Source organism: Elgaria multicarinata, chromosome 3, assembly GCF_023053635.1.
Source record: "Elgaria multicarinata webbii isolate HBS135686 ecotype San Diego chromosome 3, rElgMul1.1.pri, whole genome shotgun sequence".
NCBI lineage: Eukaryota > Metazoa > Chordata > Lepidosauria > Squamata > Anguidae > Elgaria > Elgaria multicarinata.
The window spans coordinates 56,718,617-56,744,772 of NC_086173.1; the positions used below are offsets into that span (position 1 = coordinate 56,718,617).

Sequence of the window (26,156 nt, forward strand, 5' to 3'; positions counted from 1 at the left end):
CCTATGCATTTCTTCATTTGATGAAATTTATGAATTGCTTCCAGTCAAAATTTCTAAGTGATATACAATACTGTATAAGGTCGTAATTAGATACTGCATAATATTACTGTATACAGAAGACAAGATTACCTTCCTGGGAATGCTTGTTGCGAAAAGTATGTTTTCACTAGGGGCTGAAAACCCAGAAGGGTTGGTGCCTGTCTAATTTGTACTGGTAGAGAATTCCACAGAGTGGATGCTACAGTGCTAAAGGACTTTTTCCAAGCCATCATGTACCTAAAATCTTAGGTACCACTCAAGATTTAAAAATAAATAAATCGGGTGCAGCTTGTGGATTTCATTTAGGGTGTCCCCTCCCTTTTCCTCCATAATTTGAGCAATGGATTGTGCTTGGGTGACCCAGGCTGTAGCAGTCTTCACTTGTCTGCGACACATCTGATCTCCTTACTCCCTCATGGTGCCTACCAAGTGATACAATCTGTTATGGCACTCGTAATCAAACTGGACTGTAACTTGAGCTTCAAAAATTATGAGGTTGTCCTAACATCTGGAGATGCACTGTATATACCGATTTCTACATTTTGAAAACAATTCAATGCTTCCCCATTCCAGATATTTGCTTAATTCTTTATAGCTAAACCTTATAAAAATCAAACCCCACTAGAAACTCTCAAAATAATCCTGAGGTTTTGAACTTGGGAACGAGGATACTTGCTCAAAAGAACAACCGCAATAGCAAATGTTGCCAAACCACCTGCTTTGCACTTCCTTTAAGTATTTCCTCTACACCAAATCTAGTCTTCTTTCTAAAACCTCCATGCTCTATTATCAAACTAGCACCATACGCTCACCCCACACACTCCATCTCCTCACCCTTCAACAATTTCTCAGATTCTCTCTGCTGTCTGAGCCTCCCCATTTCCTGTGTCTGTATCTATTTAGGGCTCCCTGCTCCCACGACTGCTAAGACCAGAAAAGCCAACACACTATGCATAGCCTCTTCACACAGTTTATGCCTTCTGTGAACTCTTTTGTAACTACAACTCCCAGGAGACCAAGGAGTGCCACAGAGATTTCTGATGGCTCGCAAGGCACCCTGGGGATTGTGGTTCCATAGCCCAGGAGTGCACCTTTAATGGTAGTTGAGAAGACTCACATTCCCAACTCCACTGCCTCCAAATCCTCAAATAAGAAATGTTTCAGTTTTATGTGGAGTTGTTTGGTCTTCCCCTAGCATACCTGGTTTTAGCTTCCCAATAGATCAGCCCATAAAACAGAGGGCTTCTGGCAACCCTATTGCCAAGGCAGATGAACTAGGTGCAATCATTTTTCATCCTCTATTTTCTGTTTTTCTTTCACTCCAGCAGCAACGACAGCAAAAAACAACTCTGGAAAGAAGGTACGAATGTAAACTGCTGCCTTTGCAATGGGATTTGCTATGAACACCTCCTGTTTCTTCCTGCTCACTGTTCGCAGAATTTCTTCTGCCACCTCTGCTGGGTGGACACCGTTAGCCAGTTTTCTGCAAAAGACTGAAAATGAGACAGAGAGGAAAACATTAACACACATCCTCCCACTATTGTCATGTGTCATTCTGTCTTCGCATTTCTAACACAGCTTGAAACCAAACATGGCTCAAAAGCAGCTTTTGGTGTAATCAATTTTATGAGGAATTTTGAAAAGAACAGAACAAAAAAACAGGGTTGGGGGTGCTAGAGATTGGAAACTAACATAAGATTAAAAAAAATGGATTTAAAGAAAAAATAAAAATGGAAACCATCTTATAGTGGTGAGACATTACTGAATGGGAAGAGGTAGCTTCACACAATTTTTGCACTTTCTAAAGGGCTTTCCATATGGGTCGTATCCACATTTAAATTAGTTCAACTGCACTGGTGCCTTCCCTCCAACTCCTGCTGAATAGGATGAGCTTTGGTGGAAGGGGAGGGGATGTTCCCAAAAATGTGGTGCAGGGATCTTCCAGAAACAGATCCCTTCCACTCATGGAAGGTCCCTTTCTCCTGTGATAGGCAGATTCTGAATCCAACATTGGAGACAGCATTTTCTTTTCTTTTTTATGGAGCTAGTAGCCATGTGGGAAGGGATGTGCATTAATCACAGTGATGTCGAACACATCCAGTGGGAGCCTATGACACAGCATACATATATCCATTGCAGAAGTGCTGTTCATGGTGCTAGGACTATGAGCAAACAATATTTGCTTTTCCTAGTGTTTCTTCAACTGGTTTGCTCAGATCCACCACATCAAGATAGAAAAAATGAATAAGTGTTCTCCTATGGGCAATGATAGGTTGACAATCCCACACCCCGCTACATGTTTTCTTAGATTCAGACTACAAACTGTCACTCATGCCTCTTTCGCATCAAAGCTTGTTGATTGTGGATGCTTAAGAGGATGTGTGTAACAACTCAAGATCCTAACAGAGAATTTCACTGCTTCTCAAGCTCTTCCTGCTTCTAGGAGTGATTTCAAATATTGTCAGCAAGACAATGTATGCCCCAATCATCTTTGCTTTCAATCATGGATATTCCTATCTTCCACAAATTCATCTAAACTTCACTCATGACTCATATGAGAAACCTCCTCACTCTCTCATTGCATCTCACTTCAGCTTCCCAACTACACTGGCCTGTTCAGTCCTTCTCCTCTTCCCCCTTTCATCCCAGCTCATAGGAAGCTGCCTTATACCAAGTCAGACTCTTGGTCAATCTAACCCAGCATTGTCAACACTGACTATCTGTGGCTCTCCAGGGTTTCAGTTTTTTCCAGCCCTACCTGGAGATGATGGGGATTGAACCTAGGACCCTCTGCTTGCAAAGCAGGCACTCTACTATGGAGCTATGAGCCCCTTCACCCTAACCCAATTTGTTGTGTGAATCTTACATTTCCACACGGAGGCCTCCCAGTTGCTAGGCAGTGGTTGAAAATTGTATGAGCGTATGAAACTTGGGCTCACAGTACTGACACAAACACCAAATTCCTGCAGTTCTGCTCTCAGGCAATCAAAGAATCCCAGGGCAGCATGCTTGGAAGCAGCATCTAGGAGCAAAAGAAAGATGGTTTCAGATACTGAAAAAGAAATGCAAATAAATTATATGTCGTTATTAATACATTCTTCTCTCAGCTGTTCTAATATTTAAGCTCTCTGAGCTCAAATATTCCGAAAAGTCGAACATCCCTCCTTCTTTTAATCTGTCCATTATTGGGAGCTCCTTTCAGCACCAAATAATAAAATGGATGCCCCCCCACTTTAGAACACCTAACCTACAGAGCAGCCTATCATATTGTCATCAAGTTTCACGGTGAGCCTTCAAAAACAAGAAGAAGACTGAACTTGCAACTCTGCCAGAAATGAAAAGAAGATAATTTGAGCGTTGACTGAAATGACTGGTCCATGGCATTCTGGCCTGAAGGAGGACTTAGGCCTGTGGATGGGGTCCTCAAGTCAGTTATGACCTCTGATAAATATGGAGGAATTATGATCAGTGGTGTAGTGATAAATTTTGAAGACCAGGCATTCATTATGACAGCCCCCATGGCCATGTCCCCCAAGGAGAGTCCAAAACATATCAACAAACCAGTTGATCCAGATCAACATATGAGTTCTAGCAGTTTCATCTCCACCAGGAGCAGATCTTTTGTAAAGATAATGGAGCTCAATTGCCCATTCAAGGCCATCCCAACCCAAAATACTTTGCATCAACAGAGAAGGATATATTGTTGCTGGGAAAATTCATTTCCCTCCCTGTGGGGATTGCAGCTTAACTCAGAGAGAATAGGGAAGTTTGAGGAGGGTGGCAGATGACATCAGCATTCCTGCTAATATATATATTTTTAGAAGTGCCAGTGCAGCATCCCTCTGATCCCTGGCTCAACTACACCACCGACTATGATGTGGCATGAAGCAGAATTGACACCTGCTTTTCCTCAATGAACCTAAATCTCTTTGGCTTATTGATCCACTGGCTTTTGTGAAGCCCGGTAATACCATGTTTAACACCCCTTGCAATTAATGGTCAGTTAGATTTGTAAACTTACAGGCTGCACGAAAAGGGACTCCTAATTTCCCCTGGATGTTGTTGACTAGCACGACTTGTCCAGTTCTCCTGGAGATCATGTTGGGAATAAGAGCTGGGTGCGGGGGAGGGAGGGACAGAGATGGCAGGAAAAGAATTGTGTTAGATTCATTCTATTACCAGAGAAGTGTTCCTTATTTAAGCTAAATGTCCACCATTTGTTTTCATTGCCTATGTAATATTTAAGCCTTTATTTGTCAATAAGAATCAGGGTCTCAGAAGAACGATATGAGCTGAACAAACTCGAAAGTCATCTAATCCACACCATGAAGTGTAAGTAATCTATTTGTACTACCACCATGTCTACTTTTAAAATTGTATTCAAAACAAAAATAGATATGTTTTTGCCCTTGCCTAGGTTTTACATCCTAGACTCTGGAAATGGGTTGTGGCTGTAGGGACAAATGTGTGATTTCGCATTTGGGACTCTGATCCCGCCTCTACTCCATTTCTTAGCAAAGCTCCTTCTTTCTGAACCCCATCAGTTTGCCTTCTATGAATGGCTGTTGGAGCAGAAAATTGTGGTTTCAAAAGAGTGGTTTTATATTTTGGAACTCAGAGACCTCTCCTCTGCCTTTTACTTAGGTTTTTGGGCAATCTATTTTTTCTTTTAGTCTTACCAATTTGCCTTCTGGGAAATGGGTGTTTTGTAATTGGCCACAGCCACCATGGCAACCATTTTGTGAGGCCATCCATTATATGCTCTCAAAATTTCAAATGTGCCCACTATCCAAAAAATATTGGGGGTGGGGGCTTGTTCTAGAGCAATTTCCCCCAACTTAGTATTCTTCTGATGTTTTGGACTTCAAAGGCCATCAACTCACAGTTAGAACGGCCAATGATTGGGAATGCTGGAATTTGTAGTCCAAAACATCTGAAGGGCACCAAGCTGGGGAAGTCTGTATTAGATAAACAAGATGAGGGGTGGAATGAAGGAACACCGATTACATTAGAAAACAAAAATTGCCTTGCTGGATGAGATCAATGTCAGATATAGGAAGATTAAAATAGGTAAGTCTATTTGTCCATCTAGCCCAGTATTGACTTCTCTGAGTGAACCTGAGTCCTTTTCCATGCAAAGCACGTGCTCTACTTATTCCCATAACTTTTCTGCCTTGCTATGTGCTGGCTGCAGATATCCTTGCAATAGTTTACAAACTATTATATTGTATTTTATATCATGCTTTTATACTGTTTGTTTTATACTTTGAATGGTTTTAATTTTTGTGAACTGCCCAGAGAGCTTTGGCTATTTGGCGGTATAAAAATGCAATAAATAAATAAATAAATAAATGCTTTGTAAGTCACCCTTTTCATGCATGATTTGAAAATGTTTTTTTAAAAGCAGCAAGTAGATGTGTAAGCACATGTGTTTGTGTCCATCGCCTTGAAGGCACATCACGTTCTTCTTCAGGAAGCAAATCTCTAAGCAGATTGCAATAGCAATCAATGAGCTCCATCACAGCAGCGATTTATCACACACTCGCCTTGCCTGGTATGTGGTTTTGGAGTGCAGTACTCACATGACATCATCCAGATCCTGCACTCATTTTGCCTCTTCCCCTCCATTTTTTGTTTCTTTTGGGGGAAAGTCTGGAAAGTCTGGTTTCCCCCCCTCAATGTGAAATAAATGCATTCCTCCCTCCCGTGTATTGCTGTCCTTGTGTTCTATCAGACCATCCTACTCTTTTTGGGGGGCCTGTGTGTCTAAGGGCGGTCTCACTGACAAAAGAGGAGGGTGGGGTGGTTCTCCGCTCAAACATGAAGGGGGGAGGGAGAGAGGTCCCATTTAACTCTATGTTCTTACTCCTGGGTAGGCATGACCAGGAGTACATTTTCACCTTAAAAGAAATGTGGAAAATCCACCACCACGACCACCCCTGTCCTGGTGCTGGTTCACCCCCATGCCTCCCTAGAACTACAAAGCTTCGCAGTTAAAGACTTGCAGTTTTTTTAGAAATGGAGTGAGGCACTGGCATGCCTGGTACCCGAGCTGCAGTGCACGTTCACTCCTTCTCCCCTGTAAACCTTTCCCAAGCCAAGGGGCAGCAACAGTCTCAGCCCATGCGCTCCCTTCTGCTTCCTTCAAATTGCCTCCCTTCCTTCTTTTCCTGGAGTTTGTTTAATATGATCTTAAGGGAAAGTATAGAAAGTATTACCATAATTGCGTAGTTTCAGGCTGCTGTACTGTTGTATTTGCACATAGATAGATCTATCTATCTATCTATCTATCTATCTATCTATCTATCTATCTATCTCCAGGGGAAAGGAGATAGATAGGGGGCGGGGCTGGAGATTTCGCCAGCATAGTAGCACTCCAGATGAAAAGATACATGAGCTGAATTAGTGCAGCAATGCACAGAGATGAAAGTGCTCAGCATTCCACTCGCTAAAGAAACAGAGGGGGGAACCACGGACTCAAAGCGGGGGGTGGGGAGTAGGTGTGATGGAGCTCACTGTACAGTTATTCTGCTTTTCCCTCCTTAACATTTTTCTATAGTAAGAAAAAATAGATGGAAAAAGTGGTGGAAAACCACGGCAGAGTTCCAAATGGAAGACATCATCTGGATTCCTCGTAAAATTCCATGAATGAGACAGGATGTTTGCCCAATAGAAGCCCCATCTGGAAGCCCCCATGAATGTATGTTACAATCTGAAATGGGGTTATAGCCATGCAATTGGGAAGCACATTTCTGAGCAGTATGGGGGAACATATTGCAATCTGAAATTTAACGTTGGGAGGATTCAGGTGGAGGCTCAGGCCAGATCTACACCAAGCAGGATATGACACTTTGAAAACGGTTTGAAAACTGTCTATGGAGTGTGTCCTGGGCCCCAAAAGTTGTCACTACTGTTATAAACTATTTTGAAGCAGTAGTGTAGATGCTGCCTCATTCTCTACAATTTCCCACTCTTGTGCATGAGCTTACATTCTGGCTCAGTTTGCACACTGGCTATCATGAGAAAATGTTCTCCCTGCAAGCAGGAGCAGCTGAACAACCCACGGATCATTTGCCCATGGATTTGCTAGCAACACATCCGAACTAGGAACACTGGCTTGACTCCTCTCTGACAAAGTAGAGAAAGAACCTAATAAACTTTGGGTTATTTTTCTGGTTTGTTGGGTGAAAGACAAGCCAGAGTCCCTGGTTCACACATAACACTAACCGAACCACAAACAGAAGATCTGTGGGTTGTTTAACCACTCGCACTTGCAGTAGGAGGAATCAGGTTTGTTCACGATAACCATTTTAAAAAACAACAACCTGGGTTATCATGAAGTGTGAACAAGGCTATTCAGTCACTGCTCTCGTGCCCGCCCTAACAAAACCATGTGCCACAGCTCTAGGATATTTTCCCACAAAAACTGGCTATTATTTGCGCCAGAATTTACATCACACATATCTGGCATCGGAAGTCTTTCTCCAACTGGATTGCCAGATGCCTCCGAGAACTCACAAGAAGGACCCAAAGGTGTAAGTCATTAGCTGAAAACTAATGAGCAAACCTAGTAGGTTAGATTGAGCCCCTGGGCTACTAACTAAACAGTCTCACGCCACACTCAGGATTCTCCTAAGAGATTAGTTCATTGCACATAAACAATTGTGGTATGTCTCAAACATTGAAAAAGGGGCAGTATGCTAAATAGCCAGAACCATAGATCACAGAATGTTAAAGTTAGAAGTGTCCTTGGAGGGCGGGGGTCATCTAGTTAGGAGTCTTGCAACTAGAGCATCCCTTACAGATGGCCATCCAGTGTTTGCTTAAATACCTCCAGAGAAGGAGAGCCCACCACCGTGTGTGCAGAAGCTAGGTGATTTCCAGCAAGTAAATCATGCCACTGATATGCAACTAGGAAAATCAAGACTTCTCAGTACTAGCAAATGAAAAGGGAAATGTTCCTGCCCATTCTCCAAAATTCCCATTCTTTAACCACTCTTCTCAAAACCCATCTTTTCCATGAAACATTTCGCATAACCCCTTACTGCAACTAAGTATAAGTGTATGTGAATGAAGCAATTGCATCTTCTTTATCCCGGCCTGCAGCCTGCTTCTTCTGTCCCCCCACCCCCATTCAAATTATAGATTGTAAGGTCCTCTTACTGTACTCAATAGTAGTAGCAATAGATCAAGTCCTTTACACATACTTTTCCAGAGGATTTTCTTTCTCAAATGATATATATGTTTCATTATAAAGCCACTAGATGGCGCTATGGTATAATAGAATTGCAGAAATACAAGCTGTATTTCCGCAATACATGCAGTAAATGCTGGACTTTCCCAGATCTTAGAAAAAAAAATGGAATAGAGGTTACAAAGCACAGGAGAGGCCCTGGAGGATGACAATGTCATGTAAAGGTCCCACAAACTAATGTAAGTGAACAATTACAAGTATACCACAAAAGCCTCATGTAGAGATGCCCCAAGATGTAGTGTGAGCAGTATCAGGTTTTCCTATAGCATATCCTAGGGGAAAGGCTGGTGCAAAATACAACTTTTTATTATTTTTTATTGGCGATCATGAACTTTAGTTACCTTTGCAACTGTACAGAGCCTAGCATGCTACTGCTATTAAATAACTGTTAAATATCTTTATTCCTAATAGTGGAATGAGTCTAGTTAATATTAAGCAGTTTTAATTCCCATCAATTTCAATGTGTGATCAATGTGCATAACAGTGTTTAAAAGTGCTTAGATTTGGTTGAATCACACCGAATACTAGTAGTAGTAGTAGCCATTACACATTAAGGGCATATTACACTGTAGATATTATTCCCTCTCACCAAGGAGTCTTGGGAACTGTAGTTCTGTGAGGAAGCTGCAGATCTCTAATTAGAGAAAAACTGATGATTAAGCACTGTCATCAAATTACAGTTCCCAGGATTCTTTGGGAAACCCCATGACAGTTAAATAATATAAAACTGAATCATGTTTGTAGTATGGATGTGCCTAATATGTATAAACCAGTTACTTCAACAGGGAAAATGTAGCAAAGGTTTGTCCCATCCAATGACCCATGTTTAAAGTGTGTGTGTGTGGGGGGGGGGAAGGTTCTTAAGAAAAGCTGTTCCAGATACCTTTGGTGAGTGTTATAGGTCCAAAATAGTTGGCATCCATAATCTTTTTGTCAAGTTCCAGTGAGATATTTTGCACTGGACCCTTCACTTTCGCACTAGCATTGTTGATGAGTATATCCACACAGCCGTAGCAATCCAGGATTTCTTTAGCTACATCTTGGATGCAGTTTATGTCAGAGAGATCTAGAAGGACAAGCTTCGGTGTAAATGTCTATAAAAGAAGCAATATCTTGTTACTGCAGTATGCCATATTTGCAAGTCACAGCTGCTTCCACTTTTTTTGGAAGGTCAAAATGTGACAATTCCATAAGACGTATTTTTGAAATATGGTAAGCAGCATATAAATCTATATAACAAGTAGTATATCAATAATAATAATAATAATAATAATAATGATAATAATAATGAAATGTTAGACAGTATTCAATGCATGGATCATTAAGGGTTACATAGCAACAAATTGATCATCCTTATGCATAATACAAGAACTAGAGTTTACTAGATGAGATTACCATGGTGCAAACCCAGGAATTTCCCTTATATGCACACTTGAGTATGAGCCAAGGAACTAGCAGCAATTCCTTTGATAAAAGTGCTACCATTGGTTATTGGGTGGATATAAACTGTAATCCATAAATAAATACATTTGTTTCCAGGCATTGTAGGTACTGTCGCTGACAGTATCCAAGACTGCCCAGTTGTCGCTTTGCAAATCCACTGCGCTCATATCCAGGGATGCTTGCATAGATAACATATGCATTATGTGAACACCCTGTAGAGCAGTGGTTCTCAACCTTCCTAATGCCGCGACCCTTTAATACAGTTCCTCATGTTGTGGTGACCCCCAACCATAAAATTATTTTCGTTCTTCTCTACACGATCCATTGTCATGGGATGATTTGCTAATGAAAATAATACATAACAATAGCTTTAATAATACAAAAGATGATACATGACATAGTTCAGTCAATACAGTTTCCTAAGACCATCAGAAATATGTGTTTTCCGATGGTCTTAGGCAACCCCTGTGAAAGGGTCATTCGACCCCCAAAGGGGTCCCGACCCACAGGTTGAGAACCGCTGCTGTAGAGGAAGACAGTATAATTCACTCACTCACTCATGAATGTATTCATTTATTCTAAACATTTCTAGACCCTCCTTTATCCTAATGGATTTCAGAGTGGTACACAATAACAAAAATGCAATGTAATAAAAACAAGGTATCATCATTCAGGTAACATAAAGCTTAGAGACAACAAAACTATAAAACTGTAATAAGAGGAAATAAAAGCAATTTAAAATGCCTGGATGAATAAGTATGTCTTGACCTGATGCTGAAAAGATTGTAATGCATACTATTGTGGAGAGCACGTGTGTGTGTGTGTGTGTGTGTGTGTGTGTGTGTGTGTGTGTGTGAGAGAGAGAGAGAGAGAGAGAGAGAGAGAGAGAGAGAGAGAGAGAGAGAGAATCTTTTAATTATTTTAAAATTGATTGAAACTCACACCTACATTTTTCTGAACCTCTGTCTTGCAATATGTGGTCCATTTCTTCAGCCATCTGTTTCTTAACAGGCTATACATTTCTCGTCTCAAACTGAGACATTTCCCTGAATTTCCTACCCATAATAACAAAGACATTTTGCTGTCGGAGTCTATATTTTTGGAGTTTATATTTTTTATGTATATGACATGTGTAAAAAAATGTAAATAATGAGGAGGGGGAAGACATTTTGCTACTTGTTCTGAAGGCCAGGATGACACACATGCAGCCGCCCACACACTAGTTTGCATACAAAAATTGACTGGACTGGCGGTTGATTCCAACTTCAACATCCTCCACCACGCCTGTAGGCAACACATGTGTTTAGGGGATGAAGGGCAGGATGAGTGGCACACACAGCTCTGTCCCCCATCACCTCAGCCGCAGTAGTGTAGTACATTTTGAAGTGCAGGCGCTCATCATGACAGCCCCCAAGGGTTGCCCCAAAATAGGGTGACCGTATGAAAAGGAGGACAGGGCTCCTGTATCTTTAACAATTGTATTGAAAAGGGAATTTCAGCAGGTGTCATTTGTATGTATGCAACACTTGGTGAAATTCCCTCTTCATCACAACAGTTAAAGCTACAGGTGCCCTGCCCTCTTTTAAATCTGGTCACTCTAGTATAGCTCCTGCAGCTTTAACTGTTGTGTTGAAGAGGGCATTTCACCAGGTTCTCCATATGTACAAATGACACCTGCTGAAATTCCCTTTTCTATACAACTGTTAAAGATACAGGAGCCCTGTCCTCCTTTCCATAGGGTCACCCTACCAAAAAAACACAGGCAATTGTCTTGATCCATATCACCAAACCAGTTCTAGTAGTTTTCATCTCCAGCAGGAGCAGGTGCTCTGGGAAGCTCATGGGTCTTCACTGCATATTCAAACCACCCCAAATACTTTACATTACAAGAGGGAACAATATAGTGTTTTAGGAGGAAATTCATTCAATCATGTGAGGATTGCAGTTAAGCTCAGAGGGAACAGGGAAGTCCACAGGAAGTGGAAGAGGATGTCAGCAATCCTGCTAATGAAATAAATGCTGGTACTGCCTCCCTGAGAGCTCTGGCTCTACTCCAACGCCTCACTGCCACTCATTCACCAGCCTCCCTGGTGCTCACCTACTGCCTGCTCTGACCAGTCTGCAATACAGTAGCAGCGGTGCTGCCGTAAGTCATGTGAGCAGAGCAATGCATGTGCATGTGCAGTGTCTGCTGGAGAGTATAGGGCCCAGGCTGGCAGCCTGTCTGCTTGCTCACTCAGTCAGGGGCTTTTTCCCAATGGAGCTGTCAATGACAGGTGGGGAAAAGGTGACAAGGCAAAACAGAGGCTAGACCTACACTGCTGTTTTATAGCAGTATTGAAGTCCACTGATCCAAACAATTCACATTCAATATACCGCTTTCATAGCGTTATATTTCCTTCTTTTTATTCCACATTATCCAAAATACCACCACAAATGTCATTGTGTGTCCTATGAAATATAAATATGCAAGAGGGATATAATGTTACCGTGATGGGATTGCATTTATTTGGCACAAGATGTAACTCTGGCCAGATGGACAGACCAGGCTAACAACAAGCATGCATCAATACTTCCAGTCTCTAGCTGAAGAGGAAAGGAGAACAGTTCAGTGGGGGGAGGGGTGTCAAGAGGAACAGCTGGGAAGGCTGTTGCTGCCATTGCCCCCTCCACCATCCACCCCCCCCTTAAGTGGCTGCCTCATAGTGCCTAATGGTAGGTGTGACCCTCCATAGTCAATTTATGAGACAGAACATTCTACTTTAGACGTACTGATAAAAAGGGTCATACAGGCGTATTCTGGATCAACTATCGTTTTCATGCAGAAAAATCTTGGTATCTTTACCCAGATCTTTAAGGTACGTAGTACAGGCTACTTACAGCACTAGGGTCAGCCACGCTGCTTAAGGCATCATAGAGATCTTCTAACTTGTCCACATGTTTGCCACATAGAACTAGCCTGGCTCCACCTGCGTGAAATACTCGGGAGCATTCTGGAAGAGAAACCAAGGAATTAATGAGGATGATAATGCACAGGGCCGGTGCTACCATAGAGGCCACTCAGGCGGCTGCCTAGAGCGCCAAGCTAAGAGGGGCACCGGGCACAGCACAGCACTCATGGGCGTTGGCTGTGAGCCGGCCCGGCCCAAGGATTCAGCTGGGCCTGGGCAGGCGAGATGGCACCCCATGCCCGCCCAGCCAAAGCGAAGCCAGGGACGCTGGGGTGGGGGTGGGGCGGCTCCATATTCGGATTTTCGGAACGCACCCGGAAGAGAGAGAGAGAGAGAGAGAGATAATGTATGGGTGAATGGGGTGCATGGGGTCTTTGAGTGAATGCGTGTGTTCATGTGTGTGTTTGGACTGAGTGATGCTGAGTGTGTGTGTGAGCACGTGTGTGAGTTGGGGGGGATGATTTGGAGGTGATATTCCTATTAAATAATGCATTTTAGACCCATAGACGTTCCTTTCCAATTTGTTTGCTATAATTGGCATGACGTATTTCTTGCACTTTAAAATAAATTTAGCAGTTTCAAGTTTTGTGCTTCTTATCTTTTCCAAGAAACATATGTTCTTAAAAATCAAAGTTGGCATTTTGGGGGTGGGGGTGGGGGTGGTGAAAGTAGCTCACCTTGCCTAGGGCTCAAAATAGTCTGGCACCGGCCCTGACAATGCACCTGTATTCTTAATTGGAAACAAACAGGGGGAAATCACTCTTCCTCCCCTGCAACACTCACACACACACACACCCCATTGGTTATCTTTTAAATACTGAATGTTCAAATAGCTAAGAAAATGAACCTGGCACAAACTGCATAAATAAGTCATGCTGCACCTAAATTTGCTTACAAACTGATCCCATGAGATGCTGTGTGTTGTAGAGGGTGCAAGAACTGGCAAGACAGTGAAGTCTCACCAGTTGGGAAGCTGTGTTGAACTGGGAAGAAAATCAAGAAGTGACAACGAGCAGATCCTCCATTATCCATGGCAGCAGTGGAGGTAAGCAAAGCTGATTGCAAAATAGTAACTGACACGCTGGAAGCTGCATGCTGCAGAACAAATTGACACTGGAGATAACTCACCTCTCTACCATCAAAAATAGCTTTCCTCTACCATGAAATCAGTTACATTGGTATGACCTTGAGCACCATATATGCTGGCGTAAGGAAGAACAAACTGCCTCACATGGGATGCTACTGTGGTGACAGTGATGCAACCCTGCACACATATATGTAGAATCAGGGTTTTAGGCAACCAGTTTACTCCGGAAAAGTTGCATCAATTTAAAAGAAACTACCCCAGAAATAATTGTTGGTGGACTAGACCCTTCAGATTATGGAGGCACTAATTAAAATGTCACTGGCTTTTGGATAACACTGTAAACTAGGGCTGTGAACTGCCTCAGGCCAAATCCCCGAAACTGAGGCGGGCTGATTCAGCCCGCCTCGGCTTGGTTCCAAGTCAGTTCTGGGGTAGCCCAAGGCAGCCCAAAGCTTTGGGATGCCTCATTGCCTCAGGCTCCTTCAGATGATGCTGGACTCACCTCCCTCTCCCTGCTCACCTGCAACTGCTGCTGCAGCAACGCTGCCATGATCAGGAAAACCTGGCATCCTCCTAAGAGCCAGGCCGCGATTTCAAGATATCATGGGGTCTCTGGGCCATAAACTATGGTGGCTGTAAGGGAAAAATGGCCCTTTGTGGCCACCATAGTTTGCAGCCATAGATGTACTAAAACAGATCACCCACAATATCTTGAAATTGCAGTCTGGCTTTCAGGAGGATGCTCCCAGCTTTCCAAGTCACCTTGGGGGACTGAATCTCAGCTTGGCTTCAGCGCTGAGCCAAGGAAGGCAACCACCAAAGCACCCTGAGGCAAATCAGGACCATTTCGGGGGCGCTGAAATGACTTCTGAGGCGAATCGGGGGCGGGGGGACCATGCAGCCCTACATGCAATATTCCTCTAGAAAAAGTAGCATTGCTTCAACTAGTTGGGCATGACAACATAGCTTTTATATGACAGTCCAGGTGGGTTTTTTAAGACCCTTCCTTCTCGTTCCTTCCAACTTTTGGACAAGAAGCAATAGATTCAAGCTGAGAAGATTTAGCAACTGAATGAGAATCTATCAGTATAATGAAGTTCTAGATCAGACTACTGACCTCCAGGCCAGATCTGGCCCACAGTGCTTTCCTATCTGCATTATCCCACGTCCCTCAGTCCCATTCTCTCCTTGGCATCCTCACAATCCTCACTGGGTTCCCATGCAGGGCAGTGTGGGGAGGAAGAGAAGGATGCTTCCAGATGGGGAGTTACCAATCAAAATACATTGTGCAGCTATTCCATCTCTTCTTCCTTAATGAGTTAACGGTGGGAAATGACTTCATCTGGACCGCCCCCCTCCCACTAACCCATCCATTTCTGTGAATGCAGCAGGGTGCATCATAGGTACTTTTTTAATGAAGTTTTTGATTGTCAAACTCCATTGCAAGAGGGGCACACATTGAAGCATAACTGACTTCGTGTTTTGGTTTTAAAGAGAGAAATTAGTCAAGTTCACATTAAAATCTGTACTGAACGTATTTCTCCATCCCTATCAGTAGCCCCAGAATACTGAATTAACACTTGGAAAAGAAAACCAGGAAATCAGGGGTTGGGGGATAGGAATGGAGTATTCTGAAGAAAGACATGAATGCAGCTCTCAACAGGATCACTTCTTTTAGGTGGTAAGGGCAGACTGCAACATTTAGTGCAGGTCCCATGTGTGTATGTTTGTTGTCTGTCTGTGTGTGTGTGTAGTGAGCCTAGCATTTAGGGCTGTGCACCACTTTGGATCCGAATCCCAAATCTGAAGCGAATTGGGGTGATCTGGAGGCTTTGAAACACATCCGAAGAGAATCAAAACAGGTTCGTATCAGTCCGAAGCAAATCAGGGGGTCCGTGCACAGACCTAGGGGGCTTCTACACGCCGTACTGAGGGCACTTCCATGCGCCCCCAGTGCAGCCCCAAAGCGATCGTGTAACTTGCCTGGAGAAGCAACGAGGAAGAGGCGTCCTTGCCACCGCCGCCACCACCACCACCCACCTACTTCCTCGCCGGCCGGGACGGAGAGCTCGGCAGAAGAAGGCGGCCGAGCTCTCCGACCTGGCTGGGTCGGAGGTAGGTGGGTGGCGGCGGCGGCAGCGGCAAGGACGCCTCTTCCTCGTCTCTTCTCCAGGCAAGTTACACGATCACTTTGGGGCCGCACTGGGGGCGCATGGAAGCACCCTCAGTACGGCGTGTGGAAGCCCCTCTACTAGCGTTAATTTCACACAATGTTATTATCAGCATTTGTCCACTCTTTCTCTTCCCTACCCCTGCTACCCAAGAGATTTGCTACATCTTCCATGCTCAATCCTGGTAAAGTTCCAGTAAATGCAGAGCTCTGCAAGCCCAGTATCATGGATGCAAGCCCCATAACCTTGTCTTGCTCCATATCTTTATACACTTCCCCAACCACATCTGCCAAATGCTGCATATGAGCCATGGTGTTTTCTCAGATGACATCTCCTGTTTCTACCCCACTGGCAAGCAACAGAGCAGCAAGCATACTGGAGATCGCCATGCTGCTGAGGCGGATCACTTTCCGTTCCCCTGATACTCTCTGCAGCTATGAAGCCATCCATTAACTGAATCACTAAGGCCTCTTCAAAGTCTTAGCCCCAAGGCCTGCAAACCATTTCATTTCAAGTTAACCTTCTGCATGCCATTTTATTGGTCCCAGACTGTAAAGCTCAGCACTGGTGCATAACTTATGGATTACAGAAATAGTCTATTTATACCATCTTGCTGCCACCTGATAGTTACTGTATGTGCAATTAGATCTCACCACTACAGCATAGCCATCCTGCTATAAATAGATCCATTTATTTCATCTAAGACTTACTGTTTGGGGAGGCAGCTTTTTAGCTAATTATGAATCCACCTGAGGCTCATGCCTCCCAGCCCACCCTATAATATGAGAATGTTGTGTGGACATAGTTCTCTAAGGAAATATAGCATATCTTTTATTGCTCATTCAGTTGTGCATAAGAGATGGATATTTTCTCTAAAGGGGGATTCTAAAAGTCAGCACTAACAATGAATCTGTAGCAACGAAGACCCCATCTCTGTTACAGAATCAGTTAGGCAAGGTAGATTCATTTACGTACATAATTCATGAATGTACATTTCCCCCGCTCCATGCCACATGTGTTAACAGAACTTCAAAAAAAATGCTGTCTTTAGCTTTCCTAACTTATTTCAACTGCAACATTTTGATTTCTGCAGGATTTTGAATTTGATTCAGAATGCAATGGAGGAGAAAGGATACATAGGCCACTGGAGGGCAATACTTGAGCAGAGGCAAGAGAACACAGATCGTGTGATGTAGAGAAGAATATAGACACAGGTGGATGGGACTAAGCCAAGTAAGTAAGGTCACAATCCTATGCATGTTTAGACAGAAAAAAAGTCCTACATCTTCCAGCATTCCCCAGAGACCCATGCTGGTTGGGGAACGCTGGGAGTTGTAGGACTTCTTTCCGTCTAAACACACATAGGAATGCAGCCCTAAAGAATTCTGTCCTCCAGTTAGCTACATCCTGCATTGTAACGCCTGCATTGAGCAGGGGTTGGATTAGGTAGTCTCCAATGTCGCTTCCAACTCTATGATTCTGTGATTGTAATAATACCACTAAGAGGATCCATCAGCTCAAACACACACACTTAATGTTTCCCCACAGTTCCCCATACAGCTCAAACCCTAGCTCCCAATCCGAACCTTCATCTTCTGAGTGTTAAGACAATACTCACATTTCCAAGTTTTCATTGAAAATCATGATTGCTAGAAAATTATGTTTCCTTTTAACAAATGCTAAGTTTCTTAGGATTCTGGGTGCTTCTCATCCCAGAGGATTAGGTTCCAAGTGGAGCTACAGCTACAGCTATTCAAATTTCTGTAGCTACAGCTATTCAAATTTCTAGAACTTGTGTGTGTTTGTGTGGATGTCCATGTTTGTGTGGCCAGACTATAGGATATTATTCGTTTGCTACACCTACTTACCCTTGCCCACACCAGAGAGAGCATCAGTGATTACTACGACTTTGCTCCGCACAGCAGATTTTGACATCAGCTGAAGAACTGTCCGATAAATATATACAACTCCACTGATTCCAACCACAAGCAGTGGGAGAATTAGTACAGCCAGGATACCCATCTTCACCTGATAGAAAGGAAAACAAATGGAAGTGCCAGAGGAGATTCATCATGTATGGGTTTGGTTTGGGCTGTAGTTGTTTTTAAAGCAAGCGAACAGGAGATTTGGCAATGCATTAGGCATCCCAAGCTAATGTTTGAATTCTACTTAGATATCATTTATTCAACATCTATTAATGCACATGGAAGTTTACAAAACTGCACAAAAGTAATTCTTTGCTTTTGAAACTCAGGGTTTTGAAATGGATTTTTGTCTTGCAAAATCAAGATTCACGAGTATAACACAAAATCATGTTGGGTTAATTTCCTTACTGTGTATTATATATATTATTAACATATTTGTAGCCATTACAGCTACAGTATAGCACAAACCCGAGCTGAAATCATGTTAGGTTAATTTCCTTACTGCCTGTTATATATTAGGAACATAGTTGTGGCTGATACAGCTACAGGTTAAAATGGTTGCAAGGGTCAAATCACTTTCACTGATGCAAGAAAAAGAGAAGGAAGGAAGGACTCTTGATATAGTACTTATTGCAAGAAAAAAGACAGAAAGCAAAGCTTCTGAGGAAACAGTTATGCCCATTTGACATCCGCAGAAGTTCAGTAATAAAGACAATCACTTACTTGGAATTGCAAGCAGTCAACAAGCTGATAAGGTGGTGTCTCCCGCCAGCTGGTTTATACCAGAAGTTTAATTAAACTCCTAGGCATTTTTGGAAAGGAAAAGCGCTGCAAGTACTGAAGCCTTTTGCCTTGAGCGAAGGTGGCTATGTATAGTGCTCAGCTGCATGACAGAGTTTTAAAAAGTAAATATAGTATCCATAGCCCAAGCCGCATACCTGACCTATTTCGTTTCACAGGGCTTCAAAGCCCTTCAAGAGCCTGCAAGAGTAGACCAATGGAAGGATATAAAGACCCTGCAGATACTCAGTTACTTATTCTTTTAAACAGACGAGGCTGGATAAAAGCTAAATGAGCTTCCATTTGCAATAAGCACAGAAAACAGTTTTCAGGAACTCACCCCTACTCCTCAAACCACAGTGAAGTTTTTGGCTCAGTCACTAATGTTGAAAGGTGGAATCACTCACAGTTAATGTGTGATGATTTCTGCACCCCGATATACCAGGGAACATGGAGCGATGAAGCATCAGGGGTAAAGGCTATGTAAGTGGAGAAAAAGGCAAGCCAACTCTCACCTATTCAGTGGTGGTGATGGTTGCAAAAAGAAGATTCCTTTCCCTCAAATTATAGCTGTATCTATGCAGAATCATCCAGTGGGGGTTGAGTGTTGGGATCTCAGCTTGATGAAAATCCCCAAGGTGATCAGAGTGAACCCTTCTTAGGACCCTGTTTCTTCCAGCAGCACGTTGCAAGTAAAATCATGAACAACATAAATTTTGACTTAGGATTTCATCTTGGATTAAGGACAAATACTGGATGTTCCTATAAATCCTACTCACCATTCTTTGTTGATTAAGTTTCATTCATTGTAGCCTGAGAATGTGGACAGGTTGCTCGGAGAGGTGCAGCCTACCACAAGTGAGGTTCCGGAAGAGTGAAGATGTGTAAATGTTGAACCCATCTTCAAGAAGGGGGGAAAGGAAGCTCCAGGAAACTACAGAACAGTCAGCCAGACATCAATAGTGGGTAGACAATTAAATGGTCAATCTATGAGTATCTAGAAAACAATGCATTGATTACTAGGAGTCAACATGAATTCTTCAGGAATAAGTCATGCCAGACCAAACCTTTCTCCCTTTTTGATAGAGTTTGATAGAACATGGGAATGCTGTGAACATAGTTTATCTTGATTTCAGCAAAGCATTTGACAGGTGTTTCCATGGTATCTATGTTGACAAGATGGTAAAATATGGATTGGACAACACTGCAATTAGGTGGATCCACAGCTGGCTGAGCAAGTGTACTCAATGAGTGCTAATTCACAGCTGAGCATTGAGAAGGAGGTCTCAAGTGAAGTGCTGCAGGGCTCTGTCATAGGCCCTGTATTGTTCAGCGCTTTTATAAATGATTTGGATAAAGGTGTAGAGAGATTGCTTATCAAATCTGCAGATGATACAAAGCTAGAAGGGATAGCCAACACCAAGGAAGACAGGATGGAGATTCAAAAGGATCTAGACAGGTTGGAACATTGGCAGCCTGGAATCTAATGAAATTCAACAGAGGAACAAAACAAAACAAAAGACAGAAGGATAGGATGGGAGAGACCTGGCTTGGCAGCAGTACATGAGAAAAGAACCTAGGTGCCTTAGTCGATCAGAAGCTGAATATGAGCTAGTGGTGTGATACAGCAGCTAAGAAAGCTAATGAAGTTTTGGGCTGCATTAATAGAAGCATAGTGTCCAGATCATAGGAAGTAATAGTTCCACTTTATTCTGCATTAGTCAGGCTGTATTTGGAGTACTCTGTCCAATTCTGGCCATCCGATTTTAAGAAGCCAGAGCACATACAGAGAAGAGCTAACCAAGCCCTATGAGGAGCAGTTAAAAGAGCTGGGTATGTTTAGCCTGAAGAAGAGAAGATTAAGAGGAGACATGATAGCGGTTTCAAATAGCTGAAAGGCTGCCATGCAAATGATGGATCAGATTTGTTCTCTGTGGCTCTGGAGGTTGGGACTAGAACAGATTTCAGCTAAACAGACTTCGGAGGGAAACGGAATTCAGCTAAACTTTAGGAGAAACTTCTTAACAGTGAGACCAGTGGAACAGACTTTCTCAGGAGGTGGTGGGTTCTCCTTCACAAAAAGTATTTAAGCAGAGTGTGGATGCTGTAGCTGCAGCCTGCAGTGGAGAGCCTGCATTGAGCAGGTGGCTGGACTAGATGATTTCTGAAGTCCCTTCCACCTCTATGATTCTATGTATGCTTGACCTTTGGGACTGATAACATCTTCCTGAGAATCCAGGTGGCAGTAAATGCCTCATTGAGAGAAGAGGGTTTCCCAGATGCCAGAAAGGAAGAGGTTGTCAGGTCACTCTCAAACAAACCTTCCCTTGACCAAAATGATTGTGCCAACTATCAGTCAGTCACAACCCTCCTTTTTCTCAGTAATGTGCTTGAGGTGGTAGTGTCGATTGATCTCCAGTTTGTCCTGGACCTTGTGTATATGAGGGGAAAGCCCCGGGGTGGCTCTACAGTGGCGCTGTGTTGTTTATATGATGCAGGAGACATTGTGGAGCCATCCCCGGGGCTTTCCCCCGAAGCTTTGAATTTAAAAAGTTGGGGACGTAACCCGGCTTCTTTCTGTGGAGTTGCAGCAGAGGTGTGGCTGGGCTGATGGCAACCCCTGATTGGTCACCATCAGCCTAGACAGGGGAGAGAGGGTGGGCCAGCGAGCTGAATTGCCGCTGGAATGCCTCTCACTTCTCCGGCATGGGCAGAAGGACGCCCATGCCGGAGAAGCTCATAAAGGATTTTTTTAAAAGGTTAAAAAAAAGTGGGAGGACAGGAAGAGAGAGAGAATGAATAAGGACATGACAGAGCAACCTTATATCTGTGTACACAGAAGGAAGTCCAAATGTTCAATGGAGCTCATTCCCAGGGAAGTGGATATAGGATTGCAGCTTTCTTCTATTACTATCGGCAGAGCGGAGGTCAGGGTGTTCTTAGCATAAAACTGGAAAACAAGTACAGGCTACACTGTGAACAAACAATTTCAAAAAATATGGCCAGATGCCCTTGCTGAAAAGCCAACAGAGCACAGCAGACTGATCAGACAGACAATTAAGCAGGGTTTATTCATGGAGACCTGGTCCCCTTTCATAACAGGCAGGATCAAGCTGCACCCCACTGCAATAACTGGAAACGGCTGGTCTCCGGTCCACACCTCAGCCTGCCCTTCCCAGAGCGGCATCAGGCCTGGTAAATCCATTTTGGGTTTTTTAATGAAACTTGCCGCCATTTCCTGCTGTGTGTAGGAAAAGCAGCACAATAAAAACACCCACTGAATAGGCCACATGGTCATTGCTGCTTCCTCTTTCTTCCCCGTGTGAAGGAAGAGGAAGCTGCTTGCCCCTATTGTGGGACAGCAGCAGGAGGCCAAAGCGACGGTAGGGAAATGCGATTTTCCCTCCGTCTGATGATCACTGTCAGGAACAGCAGCATCCTATGTTGCAACTGTATGGACAGCGGTGCATCCCAGGAAGTGGGAATGGCTCACAAAATTAGCCTCTTACACATGTTTCCCATCAGCGCACACTTACAATGTCTATTTACCCTTTATTGTTGAGTTCAAAATAGCTAAAACTTCACTCTTTAATTGTGGATGTGAGACAAAGGCAAAAGACTTGTTTGTGCCTATGTCCCCCGAGAGATATGTTGGCCCTCCAGCTCACTGTGAAGACATCCATGCTCTTTGGGACCTCCTGCTTAGTACCTGGGCTTATAATGTGCTCAGCTTGACACTGTGGGACTTTCTACTACATGGCAGCCATTGTCACTCCATTCCCTTCCAATCTCTGGCAGATTAAACTCCACTGAACGTGAAATCATTCCATCTTGGGGAAACTGCTTACCTGGGAAGCCAAAGGTAAACTCAGGTAAACCCACAACTATTTCCACTTGTGAAGAGCACAATGTTAATGTTAATTTTCTTCTTTTCACACTGTATGTACTGGTTGAATATAGCATTGCCTGGATATATATTTTTTCAGAAATAAGGGATAGCAGGGAGTTATGGTCTCAATTCGGTGGATTGGGGATATTCTTAAATCATGGATTCCCATTATTGGAATAGGATTGTGATGTTCCAATGTGATGTTCTAGCCTAAGCAGCATACATACTGAGTATGCAAAGTTACTTGGAATGAAGTGACCGGAGCACCTGAGAATCATCTGGACCTTTTATTGTGGGGTGGGGGGAGGTGTCACCCATAAGAAAGTGTCTCAAAGTAACAACTATCACATTCTTTCTAGATATAATGTGTGCGACTTACTTTACAAATGTTATCCCATCCATTTTATCCAGTCAAAGAAAGTGATCATTACACTTTGCAGATAGAAAAACAGAGGTAGAGAGTGAAAGCTCCATCCGTCGAGCATTTTACTGCATGCTCATTACTGGGCACTCACGGATTACTCACATGACGTTGTCTACCTCTCGCCCACCTTCCACCCCTTCTGACCTTTGTTGTGCTGTAACCCACCCACCCCAGAGAAAGTCCAGTTGCTGCTCTCTGCTACCAGACTGAATGGGCTAATTTCTTCCTATTTTCAGGAAGCGACGTTGGAGCGGTGACAGAACAGCAACGGGAGCCGCACATTTGACCTAGATGTGATGGGGTTCTGAATTATTACAAATCAGGCATTTTCTGATGCATTCAATGATGCCTGTGTTCACTTCAACAATGGGGTCTGCTTCATATTACCATTCCATGTGCTCAGCGATTCTGACTTTGAAATAAATGGGAGGGGGTTGCTTTTATGTAGGAGCTGTATATTCATATTGGAACACCAGCAAAGCGTTGGACCACTTGTATGTACTTAATCAGGCTACTAGTACTCAAAAGGTGGGATAACTGATTTGCTGCCCTCCAGATGCTTTGAACAACTACTCCCATGATTGGCCATGCTGGCTAGGGTGGATGAGAGTTGTAGTCCAAAAAATCTGGAGGGCACCAGCTTGCCTAATGCAGCCACAACTGAGCTGGGAGTCTACCTCAATACTCCTCAATAGACACCATCTAAACAAAGGGATGAAAACAATTCTTGCCATCATCATACTGCACTTTAACTTCCAGAGACAGACAAATGTCATCTCAAGATTTTCAAACCTAGTTTTTAAATGTCCCATGTTTCTAATCCTTATGGTTGGGTGTGTGTATGTGGTGTGTGTGTGTGTGTGTGTGTGTGTGTGTGTGTGTGTGTGTGTGTGATATTCACAGTGTTGCTCTTGGCTCAGAAAGCAAAAGGTGCCTGATTAGAATTTTCAGAAATAAGAAGGCAGGTCTCTTGATTCTGAATCACTCAGTCCTCCCAACCCTCAAACTCATATTACTCCCTGTGTAGGGTGACCGTATGAAAAGGAGGACAGGGCTCCTGTATCTTTAACAATTGTTTAGAAAAGAAAATTCAGCAGGTGTCATTTGTATGCATGCAGTGCCTGCAAAATATCCTTTTCTATACCACTGTTAAAGATACAGGAGCCCTGTCCTCCTTTCCATATGTGGTCACCCTATCCCGGTGCCCAATTTTGTACTTTCCCCTTTATCAATCTATCACTCAAGCAAATTCCAAAGTTTGCAAAACCCTGGGTTTAGCAGTGCAATAAACTAGGAAAATCCAACACATTTCTCTAATCTGCACTGCTCATTTACATTATAGAAGACATTTTCAGATAAATGAAGATGCTTACAGTACAATTGGAACTGTGTTGTCACTTTCTCTGATTTGAATGGGTCTTCCTTCCAAGTATTTTTATGATTGCAGCCAAACGGAGGCGGTTATTTGGGAGCAAGTCCAATTGATTCTGTCAGGCTTAGGGCAAAACTAGACATTTTTAAGGGAGAGTTCTGTGCTTGAAACTCCCCACAATTTTTCTTTCTTAAAAAGCAGTTGAGAAATTTGGATTAAGGGACATAGTATCTTTAACAGTTGTATTGAAAAGGGAATTTCAGCAGGTGTCATTTGTATATATGGAGAACCAGGTAAAATTTCCTCTTCATCACAACAGTTAACGCTGCAGGTGCCCTGCCCTCTTTTAAATCTGGTCACTCTAGTATAGCTCCTGCAGCTTTAGCTGTTGTGTTGAAGAGGGAATTTCACCAGGTTCTCCATATATACAAATGACACCTGCTGAAATTCCCTTTTCTATGCACCTGTTAAAGATACAGGAGCCCTGTCCTCTTTTTCATATGGTCACCCTATCAATGGGAAGCATGAAGATTTGGATTTCCAAATCAAGATTCACATCCAAGTGAAGCAGGCACCCTTCTGATTGGTCCAAGCCAAATTGGGCTGTTTTCCAAACTGCCAATTCAGACTCCTTACCAAATCTTGTGGTTGTTGCACACCCCTACATCTGGTCATCCCATCTCAAAAAGGATATGGTAGAGTTGGAAACAGGGCAGAAAGGGTCAACTCAAGTTTCGAAAAGTTTGAATCAACCTCCATACGAGGAAAAGTACAAGCCTTTGTGGGCCTCTTTATTTTAAAAACAACAACTTAGAGCGCATATGATAGAAGCATCCCTAATTGTACATTGATGCATAACTGTCCCCCAAATAGTGCAGTTGCAGGTATTCCTGCATGGTCTCACATGACATTTTAAAACACATATACAATTGCAATACAATGAGACGCCTGTAGATGTCTCTCTGTGTATGTTACTTTGTGCAAAATGGGCAACTTCCATTCCAGAAGAAGTTGTTTCTCTGTCTGCATCTGTTTCCTTACATAAGCAACCTTGTTGCTCAGTTATGACAGAAATCAATAACCTGCAAGCAACCCAGTCAACAGGCTTTTCTCGGGCAGGATGACCATGCAAAGATGTTACACACCGAGTGTGAGCAAAAGATGCCTTGGAGTTGTAAAGCTGTGAACAGAATTGCTTCTGTGAAAGCGAAGTCACTTACCTTGCACTCTTGTCTATGCTACACTTGTGCCCCTAATTAATTAAAATCTGACATTATTGGGTCAGCAGGCAATTTTACAAAACAAATCAATACTGGTATGGCAAGTGGGGAGGGCTTGGAAAAACAATTAAACAATATCTTCAGTAATTTCTCAAAAGTCCTTAGGAGCAGTATAGTGTGAGTGCATGACATCAACTGTATAGAAACGATGAGCTCCATCAGATGAGCATTTATTGCATGCTCATTACTGGGCACTCACAGATTTTTGCAGGTCCCTCTCACTACGACGTCTGCCTCCCGTGCACCTCCCGCCCCTTCTAGCCTTCTTCGCGCAACAACAAAAAACACCCCAGTAAGTCCAATTTATTTTAAACATGGAGGCTCTGTGCAGGAGAAGCAGCATGATCAAAACAGCCCACTGAATGGGCCATGTGCACTTTGTTTACATCCTCTTTCAGGAGGAAGTAATGAGGGACAAATGTGTGAGTGGAGAAGAGACGGTAAGCAAATGTGTTTTCCCACTGTGTGATGGGAAGCTGGGCTATGATATCCCTTCTCTCTTCTTTTTCTTCCTGCTTCAGTTCTGCAGATGGCACATCCA

The 26,156-nt window shown here is 43.2% G+C and overlaps 1 protein-coding gene across 1 annotated transcript; it reads right to left on the reverse strand.

The window, feature by feature from the left end:
• Positions 1-575: 575 nt before the first annotated feature.
• DHRS7C (dehydrogenase/reductase 7C) lies at positions 576-18,759 on the reverse strand. Its single transcript, XM_063120392.1, has 7 exons — positions 18,594-18,759; positions 17,814-17,973; positions 12,617-12,729; positions 9,177-9,387; positions 4,061-4,153; positions 2,906-3,061; positions 576-1,532 (listed from the first exon to the last, which is right to left on the reverse strand). Exons 2-7 carry the CDS (start codon positions 17,965-17,967, stop codon positions 1,324-1,326), a joined length of 936 nt encoding a protein of 311 aa, XP_062976462.1. The 5' UTR covers positions 17,968-17,973; positions 18,594-18,759; the 3' UTR covers positions 576-1,323.
• Positions 18,760-26,156: the final 7,397 nt, after the last annotated feature.

What these genes read in the sequence shown, in the direction of transcription:
- DHRS7C (XM_063120392.1), bottom strand. Translation starts at nt 17,967, where the DNA reads ATGGGTATCCTGGCTGTACTAATTCTCCCACTGCTTGTGGTTGGAATC. An exon ending in ACCTATAACACTCACCAAAG is followed by an intron (nt 4,154 to 9,176) that starts GTATCTGGAACA and finishes CCCCGCACCCAG; the next exon opens with CTCTTATTCCCAACATGATC. An exon ending in AGTCCCTTTTCGTGCAGCCT is followed by an intron (nt 3,062 to 4,060) that starts GTAAGTTTACAA and finishes TTTTGCTCCTAG; the next exon opens with ATGCTGCTTCCAAGCATGCT.